General features: G+C 41.6%; 1 protein-coding gene across 1 annotated transcript in view; it reads left to right on the forward strand.

The window, feature by feature from the left end:
- The first annotated feature begins 2,645 nt into the window (after window positions 1–2,645).
- SH3GL3 (SH3 domain containing GRB2 like 3, endophilin A3) overlaps window positions 2,646–12,147 on the forward strand; it is a 90,192-nt gene continuing 80,690 nt past the window's right edge. The window contains exon 1 of the mRNA XM_029574437.1: window positions 2,646–2,795. Coding sequence (XP_029430297.1) covers window positions 2,751–2,795 — 45 coding nt within the window. The 5' untranslated portion in view covers window positions 2,646–2,750. The remainder of the gene's footprint in view (window positions 2,796–12,147) is intronic.

A 12,147-nucleotide genomic window follows, 5' to 3' on the forward strand; every position in this document is an offset into this window, starting at 1 on the left:
TGGATCTGATCTCCTGGCTCTGACCTGAGCTGTGCTTCCGGTACCGTGCCTTCCTGCTGCTTGCCCTGAATCCAGCTTGCCTTGGATTCTCCTTTGGTATCCTATGGACCTGGCCTCTCAGGCTTTGGCCTATCCATACCTGGTCGCCTCCTGCTTTCTTCTGTTCCTGTTGGCGTCTGGATCTCTGGAACCCTGCCTCGTCCAGACCGTCTTCGGCCCTCCAGTACCTCTGCTGGTTCCTGGTGTACCCTTGTCTACACCAAGTGGGAGTCGTCACACGGAGGCCTGCCTAAGTCCAGCCGGCCCCAGTACCCAAGGGCTCAACCTGAGGGGAATGTGGGTTGGTATTGGTGAAGCTCCAGTCGACCTCCGTCTCCTAGCTTGCTCCGCCTCCCAATGGTGGGGACCTGCAGGTAGCGTCAACCTCACTTCGGGCCAAGGGTCCACCATCAGTGCAACACCTACCAGCTTTCCATTCTTCATTATCACTTCCCCAGTCCTCCCATTGTGTCTCATTCCTTCCCCAGCCTATTCTCCATTTCATATGAGATCAGCAACAGGAAATGCTGGCTCATGATATCAAATATGCTGATGGTGCCAGTAGCTTGAAGGAAGAGGCAGAGTGGTGGGGACAGGCTCTTGCTGCTCTAGGCTCCAGATTTCTTTGGCTGCTGGAGCCTGGGGATCCCCACCAGCTACACTATTCTTCCTGACAGCTACAGCTCCTCTTGTTCTTCCTCTAGCAAAGGGATGACAAACAGTTGTTTTGGGTTTTTGGTTTTGTTTTTTTTTGGGGGGGGGGGGGGAGTCATTTGCCATCCCTTGCCACCCTGTAGTGATGGCTATTCCAGGGAGGGGCCATGTCCCTGAGTGTCAGGTTGTGGAAGAACACTGAACAGCCTGGGTGTAACCACCAATAATTAGTATTTCTTCTGCTCAGGGTGTGTGCACATGCCTGGGAAATCTGACCTTTTCCCTCCTGTTCCCTGCCAGCTGCCTGGGAGAAGGAGAAACAACAGGAGGGGAGAGGCTGGATTAAAGAGTAGAAGAGTTAATTTCTTTGCTCTGCTTTATCCAGTCCAAACACACCTCCTAATGGGAAGCGGGGGTGGGGGTGGGGGCTGGATTAGGGAGCAGAATGGTTGTTGTCTATTCAATCAGTACCAACCTCAGCTACCTCCACCTTTCCTTTTGCTCTGTGCAGGCTGCCTGGAAGGGGAGGGGCAGAGAGCTATTCTCTGTCCAATGACTTTGTACTACCTGCCTGCTCATGCCTAGTCAGGGGAAGAGTGCTGGGAGGACGAGGGAAGATAAAGAGAGGAAATATGTTTGGGTGCATGGAAGCCAACTTTTAAAAACCAACGGGGATTCATTGTGGGAAAGGCTTGTGGTAAAGTAGCTTCTAAATGATATATTGTACTCTGTAGTGGAGATATCCCCCTTGTAGATGAAAGTATTAACATCTGTGGAACAAATATAAACTTACACTTCCCCGCTGAGGTGCAAGGCTCTATAACATCCTTTTGTGAGTAAGCGCTGTTGCTTGTGTATAGATGAGACAGACTGTATGTGGGGTGTTGTGAGTGAGTGGAGCACTGATTGGTGTGGATGGTCTCTGGTTGTGTGTGTGTGTGTGTGTGTGTGTGTGTGTGTGTGTGTGTGTGTGTGTGTGTGTGTGTGTGCAAAGTCAAGTACTGTTAAAAGTTTGACTTTCTTGTGTCGATATAGTTATAGACACTATTAGGAATAATTAAAAACTACCGCTCATTTCCTTCAAAAAATTGATAATGAAAGTGAATTTAAAAAAATAATATAAGAAATGTGTTGAATAAAGTAAAGTTGGACATTAAACAAGTGGCAGTCTTGGCAACTTAAGCTGTCCCAGTGTCGGTCCTACAAAATGTATTTTGAAAAAAAGTTTGAAATATACGACCGGGGTACCATTTAGTTTGCTTTGGTTTATCCTTGATAAGTCCCTGGATTTCCTTCATATTGGGTTGTGTGTGTCTGATTGACTGATCGAGTTTATGCAACAGCTGGATTATTTAGTAGGATCGTTTGGCTTTACAATAGATATTTTCATCTTGGATACGTAGAACACAGGTTCAAAAGCAAGTAGTTGCAAAGGTTTACTAGAAAGGCACTCAAACAAAAGTCAATCTACTCTTTTAGAATCCCCCAATTTAAACGAGAACAATCAGATTTTCACTCCCTTTTCCTTGCGTCCATTACAGTAGGCAATGCTGCCTATGTGTGATTTTCATATATGCACTTTTGCAAGTTAAAACGATGCGAAGGGAACACGCATCTTCTTTCCAGGAGCCTAGCTGCATATTCCACGCGATCTACAGTTCAAGTGCCGCGATAAGGAATGAAATCAACAAGACCAGATACGGTTACCACCACGGCCGCGGGGCACAGCCCCTCCCTCACGCCTCCCTCTTGACAGCCACGCCCCTTCGTCCAGCTCCCGGAACCCGAAGAGGGGCGGGCACACTCCCCCTCCCCCCGTCTCTCCAGCCCGCCCACATCTCGGGTTTGCATAGCCGGGGCCAACGACCAATGGCTGAGGGCGATGATGTCACCGTTTGGAAGGCGCCAGCGCCGGCGGGGGCGGGGCTTCTTCGCCCAGTGTGTGAGGACTACTGTGGGGAGAAGGGGGAAGGCGACTGCCCTGGGGCTCGCTGCCTGTCTATTTTTTTTTTCTTGTTCCCTTTTGCCCTCCGTCTCTCGTGGCCGCGGAATAAAGGATGTCGGTGGCGGGGCTGAAGAAGCAGTTCCACAAGGCGAGTCAGGTGAGAGCCCTCGGTTCTGACTTGTCTTTCAGGGCCAGAATTGGATAACGGTTTCTAGGGGGCTCTTGTCCTCGCGGTGCTCTCCCCTCCCCCCCCCCCCACCCCCTTCCTGTCACTCCCGCCGGTGAGAGGACCCCTCTGGCCACCGGTCCCTCTGCCTCATGTACACTGGCAGACGTGGAGCAACAGGGCTTTGTCCCCTGCCTTCCCCGGCTGGGCAGTGCACGCTCCCTCTGATCGGTCTTTGCCTTCCGTTAAAAATGTAATTCGCGGCGCTTTTTTTTTTTTTTTTTTTAAATTTATCACAGCAGGGGAGCTGCAATGCACGCCGTCTATAGAGGGATTTGTGAAGGGGTTTGGGTTGAATCTGAAGTCAGTGCGCTCGGTGAAGGGGGGGGGGGGGGGGTCTGAGATAGTAAGCTGAGGAGCCAGGACATCACTATTTGTACAATGTTTATTCCTTGCAATCCTATAGAGCTGTGATAAGTAACTCATTCAGATCCATCCCCGCCGCAGTCGCTATAGCTGTCACATTTGGATCGGTAAATTAGTGGTTTCAAGAGTCAAGTTTGAGCCAAAAAAGCTGCTGCCCTGAACCAAATAACAGAACAGTGGTGTTTCTTTGTTTTGTAACATTTCCTTCAGCAGTTTGAAGATGACATTAACCAGACCGGCCTTTTCTAAGAGAACAGATTTCAGCGTTTTATCCTTTGGAAGGCAGCAGTTGTCACATCACTGCTTTGAGTGATGTGACAACTGATGTAGTATTGATAATTTAGCTACTGTTTGTCCATTGATCCTCTCTTCCCGTGCCTGCGCTTTCATCATACTTTGCACATTTTTCTGCAGTTTAACATCCTGTTTCTTGCTACAGGAAATGAATTCTTCTATCACATCTAGATAAGTTTTCAAGTTAAGAATACTTTATTTAATCTTACTTTTAACTCAATGTAATAAGACTACAGTAAAATTTAGTGCTGATTTGTTTACTACCATGGTACATTTTTAATTTATATCTGATGTAATAAGCAAATAAGACACATAACACACAGTAGTTAAAAGGGAGCACTAAATTTAGAAATAAAGCATACTTTGAAATTAACTCATTTTTGTAACCAATGATTTGAGATGGAAGTTAAACTTAATTTTCACCTCCACCTATTGATATAAATACAACTGTAGGCTTTCTGGTTCAGTCTCAATTGACTTGGGATCACCAAGGCAGAAGGACCCTTTTCCAGGACCTTAGAGCCCCACTAATCCATGCCTCTCATCCTCCCAGCATCATGCACTTACCTAAACCCTACTCGCTGGGGTTGGATAATGAGTGGGAGGAGGGGGCATGGTATAGTTGGTAGGGGTGAATTAGTGAGTGGGTGAGTGGGTGGGATGAGGGGTAGGCAGTGCTGACCCGTGGGGCCCAGTACAAATAAGCCCAAGCAGGGCCCTCTGAGGTTGAAGAGCTGAGTGGGGAAGGGGAGAAGGTGTGTCATTCGTTCCTTTTCCACCTCAGATTCAGGGCCAATAGCATGCTGCTAACCCAGAAAGGTCCATCAGGTTGCAATCGCAGACATCCCTGCCAGAGGAAGAGGTGTGAGAGAGGCAGTAGTATCAAGTGGCCAGGAAACCCAGAAGTATAGGCAAGAGCATTGTAGACTGTTTCTGCCATATAAGCTCTGATCCGCTGGTTCTCTTGAATGTTGGTGCTGGGTTCTTTAATGTGCAGGGCCAGGGCAATCTCCCTGTTTTGATCTTAAGGATGACCTTGGTGGTAGGTGAATAGTGGGGGAAGGTAAGTGGGTTAATGGGTCAGGGTCAATGGATTTAGGTAGTGGAGGGGCCATAGTGGGGGAATGAATTGGTGGATGAGCTTATGGTATGGGGGGGGCATAATGGGAGATGTGGATGTAATGGGTAAGGATGGGAATGGTGCATCTGGGTGATCAGAGACCTGGATCAGGGGGTCCCAGGTCTGCGTGTCCACACTTGGGGATCTCCTGTCCTTGAGTAGATGATTTGTTAGCTTCCATTCACTTATTACTTTACTTCAACCCCTGAAGTGAAGTAATTTTTCAACACTAAAAGCAAAGTAAAAAGGTACAGTAATTTTTAGTGTACTTTCTTGCACTGGAAGTAATTCTATCTGCGGCTCATTAGTATTCAGGGTGCACCAAATTAGCTCACTTTTTTACTTCCTGCTGACTGCACATTTATTTGTGTGCTTAAAATCATACTATGTGGGAAGTAGTTTTTTAGTGCACAAAAAATGTTTGCTAAACTCAGAGTAAAGCAGTATACTAAGCCTAGCCTACTCATGTCAAGTATATTCTTTTCATGGTAGAAAGCTTGCAGTAATACTACATAGTTTGCATGCATTGAGAATAAGTTTGAAGCAAGATCAGTGAAATATTAATATTGATTAAAAAATAAAAAAAAACAATGTGCACAGTAGAGAGCTGTGGTGAAGTTTTAACACCAGTGTGCACATAAGACTTCTTTGTTTGGATCAAAGCATTAAGAAGGAATCATTTTTGTGTTGCTTTACAATGACAATTTATAGTATAATAATGATGAATCACTTATTGATAAATAGGGACCTTCATTTTCAGTTTTTATTTCATTTTATTTTTCCCAGGAATTTATCAGTGTTTATTATAATGGACCAAAAAACAGGAGAACTTTTGTTGAAAAAAAAGTTTTCAGTTTTTCATCCTGATTTTTCTCCTGTTTTTGTTCGTTTATAATAAACACTAATCAATTTCCGGGATAACTAAATTAAAAACTGAAAACTAAGGTCCCTATTTATAAATACGTTGTTTTACTTCATCTTTGTTGCTTATTGTCAGCAGTTCTTCATATAAAAGACTGAACATACTAATTACTGCTTTCATCCATTCTCATCTTCTTCCAGTGGGCGCTGTGTCTATTGTTTGTTATGTTGAACTCAGTGATGTTCAGACTTGGGATTTTGGAATAGCAAAGTGTTAGTGCTAAAGGGTAAGAGCTCCAAACCCACAGGCAACAAAGCTTTAGACTCCTTTTCTGTATTTGTTCATGAAAAGGCACATTGGGACTCCTTTGTTGGCCTCAGCAAGTGCCATCTGTCTTCTCCAAGTTCAAACCACAAGCCAACAGGACACGCATGCATATTATTTCTCAGCCTATAGTGGCAGATGGGACTCCCATAGTTACTTTCCACCTGGTTGTTTTTATGAACTTTGCACTTAGTAAAATCATCTATAATTTTGGATTAACCTTAAAGTTAGAAATTCACTTTCTTTTACATATTATGCATGTTATTTTCTGTTGACTAATTTCTGTATTTATAATGTAATTAAAAAAAGACATTTTAAATAAAAATGGCCATAACATTGGTACTGCTCCTGTGTAATAGAAGCACAGATCTTAAAAACTTTAGTGAACTAAGGGCTTGATTTGCTAAAGCTTTTCTCCCATTCTGTCTATAGGATAAAGCTTAGTAAATCAGGCCCTACAATTTTCATTGGTTGAAACTCTATACCAATAGCATCTTTTTGCTTACTTGATTATTTCTAACGACTCTTTTTAATTTAGAAAGTTGTTTAGTAATGAAATTTAATAAAGGTATTGAAAGTACGGACCAGTTTGTCAAGTGATCACTATAAAATATTTTGTCCTCATTAAAAATCATTGTGGCTTACAAATGATGATATCTGGATAAAATGAGGATAGTAGCATTCAAATATCAGGTGAACTCCTGAAATGCTATAAAATGTGGTGGTTTCTTGTTATAAATGTTCTTTTGCAGTCCTCTGAGATAGGGTTCAAGTTAATCTTTCTAATATCCACAACTTAATCAAGTATATCTCAAAGTAAATACTGTATATACATTGCATTGCTTATTTTCCATTGTCTGTCTTTGAGGTTATCTATGTAAAGGTCCCTACATGCAGAGTGCTGAAGGAACCTCATGACTGATGGCTTTTTCACAGCCTCTTATTAAGCGAGGATGATATCTATGAAATATGGCACTGCATTTTATTGGGCATTAGTTTAAACCATCTTAGATGCAAACAAGTGAAGGGAAATCCAAGATCAGCTGGGGTTTGATATTCCACCAGGAATGAAATTGGGCAGAGTAGATGGCCATACAGTCTTCATCTGTCATCTTATTTTCTGTTTCTATGTTTGTATATCCATTTAAGGACATTTTTATAAGGAAGAACCTAGTGCATGTCAAATTTTCTTAACAAAGCACACTATTGGTTTGAGTTACAGAAAATTGTTTAAAAGATAATCTTTACCTGCCTGAATTGTAGCTTAAATATTGAAACTGTTATATGGTGAATGGAGAGTTAAATGTTGTTTGCTTAGAGGATTAGGATAAGTAAAAGAAATCAAAGTACATTTTTATTTCAGCAATTATAGCCCAACATAACAGTGAAAACAAGTCTCTGTTAAAAACTGACACAATTACTTTCCCTTGAATGAACATATAATGAGAATTATAGCATGCTGATATATGTAAATCATTTTGTAGTAATCTACAGGTATTCCAATAAGATTGAAAGAAACCTTAATTCCATATTTTTTCTTAGACAAAACTTGGGGAAAAGAGGTGGACGTTTACATTTTCTTTTTCATTTTCTCTTCCCTTATCCATTTGTTTATTTTCTCCTGCAAAAACCTTTTCTTCAGTTTTCTTTTGAAAGATATATCATCATCCTTCCTTATTTTATAGTTTGGTTTTTTTTTTTTTTACTGCATTCCTATGCATCAATTTGCCAGGTGTTTGATAAAGTTCTCAAGGTCAAGCAACTGCAGGTTACAGTTCTCCTCAGAATTACTTTTAATTCTTCTCTTAGCCTGCCATTAGACTTCATTATAAGGTCAGTTATGGGCCAATCTTCCCTCCAGTATTCTAATTTATAAAGGTGGAAGTCTAAACTATTATTGTGACATCAGGACCCCAGTTTGTGCCTTGTGGTAGTTACATAGCAGATGATAGAAAAAGATCAACAGGTCCATCCAGTCTGCTCTGTTATCCAATTTATTATGGTTAAAACATACTCTAGCACTGTTTATTTATTTATTTATTTATTTATTATTTTTGTTATACCGAGTTTCATGATAGGGATCACATCAACCCGGTTTACAAATAACAATGTGTGCAAAATATAGCGTAACGTAATACAAATTTCCAATAAAAATTTGAACTTTAAATACAGAGAATCAATTGAAAGGTGTGAGAAAGTTACAATGAAACAGGGAAAATAAACTTGGAACTGGAAGAGGGGAGAGAGGTTAAACAATGCAATATTTACATTTAATACAATTCAAGTGATAGTGTATCAGAGTAGGTAAATAAGCCTATTTGAGAGAATGTGACGGTACATAAATATGAGCGATAATATAAATAAGAGAATAAATATGACATTGTAGTGAATGGTGATGATATGATAAAACTCAAAAGGTAATAGTGAGAAGTTTGTGATGGGAGGATTCTTATTTGAGTCCAGGTGTTACATAGGAGTTTGTGTTGCTGAGTGCGTTTTATTCAAGGCTTGGAAATGCTTTTTTGAAAAGCCAAGTTTTTAGTCTTTTCCTAAATGTTAGAGCACATGGCTCTTGTCTTAGATCAGGTGGTATAGAGTTCCACAGAACTGGACCTGCTGTAGAGAAGGCTCTGAGACTCAAAGATTTATGTTGATAGGTTTTGGCATTTGGAATTTGGAGTGACTCTTTGTAGTATTCCCTGATAGGTCTGGCGGAAGTGTATTTTTTAAATGGTATTTGAAGATCGAGATGCGTGAGTTGGTTGATGGTCTTGTATATGATGTTGATGGATTTATACATGATTCTATAGTGGATTGGTAGCCAATGGAGTTTTTGTAGGATAGGGGAGATGTGGTCCATTTTCCTGGAATTTGAAAGGACTCTGGCTGCGGAGTTCTGAACCATTTGTAGGGGTTTGATATACGAAGCTGGGAGGCCTAATAGTAAAGAGTTGCAATAATCTAGTTTTGAAAAAATTATTGCTTGCAAGATTGTTCTAAAGTCCATAGCGTGGAAAAGTGGTTTGATTCTTTTCAGAATGTGTAATTTGTAGAAGCAATCTTTGGTGGTTTGGTTAATGAATGTTTTAAGGTTGAGACGATTGTCTAAGATAGCTCCTAGATCTCTTACATGGGTAGATTGAAGGAGTGCAGTTGATTTTGGAAGTGTGTTATTGTTTTCCGGTGATATGAGCAGGAATTCCGTTTTTGAAGCGTTAAGTACGAGGTTTAGGCTGGTGAGAAGAAGTTTAATTTCTAATAAGCAACTGTCCCAGTGTTCCATTGTTTTTGAGATTGTTTCTTTTATGGGAATCACGATCTGTACATCGTCAGCGAAAAGGAAGTGTTTCAGGTTTAATTTTGTAAGAAGTTGACATAGTGGTAACAGGTAGACATTAAAGAGCGTGGGTGAAAGTGATGAACCTTGCGGCACTCCTCTGTTAGAAGGGTGGTATTGGGATTCTTTATTGTGAATTTTGACTCTATATCCTCTGTTTTCTAGGAATGTTTTGAACCAGTTTAGTGTAGCACCTGTCAATCCTATGTTTGCCAGTTGTTTTAGGAGTAGGGTGTGATTGACGGTGTCGAAGGCCGCCGAGAAGTCAAGGAGTATTAGTAAAAATGTTTGGCCTTTGTCAATTCCAGAAATGAGGAAGTCCGTGAGAGAGAGTAGTAGGGTTTCGGTGCTTGCAGCTTTGTGAAAACCATATTGGTTTGGGGACAGAATACTGTGATCCTCTAAGTAGTTGGATAGTTGGGTGTTTACCAATTTTTCCATGATTTTAGCTATGAATGGGAGGTTGGAAATCGGGCGGAAGTTATTGGGATCACAAGCATTTAGATTTGGGTTTTTTAGCAGTGGCTTGATTGAGGCTGTTTTTAGGTCATCTGGGTAGATCCCATGTGATAGGGAGCAATTTATGATTTCTGCCAGTGTTTTTGCTATGGTATCAGGGATGAGAAGAAGCAATTTGGAAGGTATTTGATCAAATGGGTGTGATGACTGTTTCATTTTCTTTAACACCGAATGTATCTCTGTGATTGTGATGGGTTCGAAAGTGTTAAGCTGGATGTTTTTGTCTTGGGGGAGATATGTGATATCTGGAGTAGAAGTGTTTGTAATCAGCTGATTGAAGAGATCTGTTATTTTTTTATTGAAATGAAGAGCCAATTCATCTGCTTTAGTCTGGGCTAACTCTGGTGGGATATCTGGAATGATGGGTTTAGTGAGGCTGGAGACAAAGGAGAATAGGGCTTTTGAATCAAAGATTAGATGATGAACTTTCCGGGCGTAATAGTCTCTTTTTGTTTTCAGCGTGGTACTTTTGTATGAATGGAGTGAGCGTTTGTATTCAGATAGTGAGGCCGGTGAGGGGACTTTACGCCATTTTCTTTCTTTCTGCCGAAGTAGTTGTTTGAGCTTTCTCAGTTCATCGTTAAACCAGGGTTGTCTTTTGGATGCATTAGAAGACCTTGTTTTGTTTGTCAGTGGGCAGAGAGTATTTGCTATAGATTTAGTTATTTTGGACCAGGATTGGAGGGCCGAATTGGGCGTAGAGACATCTATGAGTGGTAGATCTGAAGTGAGAAGGTTGCTGAGATGTTCCGAGGAGCAAGGTTTTCTGTATAAGAAAGAGGGTCTTGAGTTTAGATTGTAGTTTGATCTTGGTAATGAGAAGCTAGTGGAGATTAGCGAATGGTCAGACCATGGGACTTTTTTGCAATTTGGTTGATTTGTAAGAGAAATACCGGAGTTTGTAAAGAAAAGATCGAGCGTGTGGCCTGCTTTGTGAGTGGGTTTGTTGATTTGTTGTTTGAAACCTATCGCTGACATTGCGGTGAGGAAAGCTTCACAGTTTGTTGAAAGAGGGACTTTGTCAACATGTAAGTTGAAGTCGCCCAGGATTATAGCAGGGGAGTCAAGATTGAGATGTAAAGTTATGGTTTCAATAATAGGTGAGGCGTCTGACTCTAGTAATCCTGGAGGGGCATAGACTAGAATGATTTGGAGATGTTCTGATTTGAACAGTCCTACTTCTAGTTTAGTAGCTGTGTTGATGTGGTGGTGTGAGAACCTTAAAGATTTTTTTGCAGCTAAGAAGATACCCCCTCCTCTTTTTTTTTGTCTTGGGATGGAGAAGAAATCGTACGTCTGTGTTGGTAGTTGGTTAATGAGGGCTATATCGGTGGATTTGAGCCATGTTTCTGTTATGGCACAAAAGTCTGGGGTTGAGTCCTGCAGTATGTCGTTTAGTATAAGGGTTTTGTTGGTGAGTGATTGAGCGTTGAAAAGGATGATGGTGAATAGCGTGAGACCTAGGAGCTGAGTAGTGGGGGAGATCATGATTGGGATGAGTGATTTGTAGGTGCGTGGGCGGTAATGCATAATTGGATACGGTTGGATCGGTACTGGAAGAGTGTTGTTAGAGGCTGGATGAGTGTTGTTAGAGGCTGGAAGAGTGTTGTTAGAGCATTCAAGAAATATAAGCGTTGAAAAGGATGATGGTGAATAGCGTGAGACCTAGGAGCTGAGTAGTGGGGGAGATCATGATTGGGATGAGTGATTTGTAGGTGCGTGGGCGGTAATGCATAATTGGATACGGTTGGATCGGTACTGGAAGAGTGTTGTTAGAGGCTGGAAGAGTGTTGTTAGAGCATTCAAGAAATATAAAAGATCCCAAAAGGAGGAACACAAAGAAGAATATCTGGTAGAACTGAGGGAGACGAAGAAATTAATCAAGATGGCAAAAAGTCAAGCGGAAGAGAGGATTGCCAAAGAGGTAAAGAGTGGTAACAAAACATTTTTCAGATATATCAGTGAAAAGAGAAAAGTTCAAAATGGTATAGTGAAATTGAAAGGTGGAAAGGATCAATGCGTGGAGAGAGACGAAGAAATGGCAGAAATATTAAATGAATACTTCAGTTCTGTGTTCACTAAAGAGGACCCTGGAGAAGGACCGACACTAGTTAACAAGAAACTGGAGGGGAATGGAGTAGATGTAACTCCATTTACAGTAGAAAATGTATGGGAAGAGCTGGTGAAACTGAAAGTGGACAAAGCCATGGGGCCTGATGAAGTTCATCCCAGAATACTGAGGGAGCTCAGAGATGTGCTGGCAGGTCCGCTGTGTGACCTATTCAATAGATCCCTAGAAACGGGAGTGGTGCCGAATGATTGGAGGAGAGCGGTGGTGGTCCCGCTTCACAAGAGTGGGAACAGAGAAGAGGCTGGTAACTACAGACCGGTTAGCCTCACTTCGGTGGTGGGAAAAGTAATGGAGTCACTGTTGAAAGAGAGAATAGTGAACTATCTACAG

The sequence above is a fragment of the Rhinatrema bivittatum genome, chromosome 13, assembly GCF_901001135.1.
Source record: "Rhinatrema bivittatum chromosome 13, aRhiBiv1.1, whole genome shotgun sequence".
NCBI classification, from domain to species: Eukaryota; Metazoa; Chordata; class Amphibia; order Gymnophiona; family Rhinatrematidae; genus Rhinatrema; species Rhinatrema bivittatum.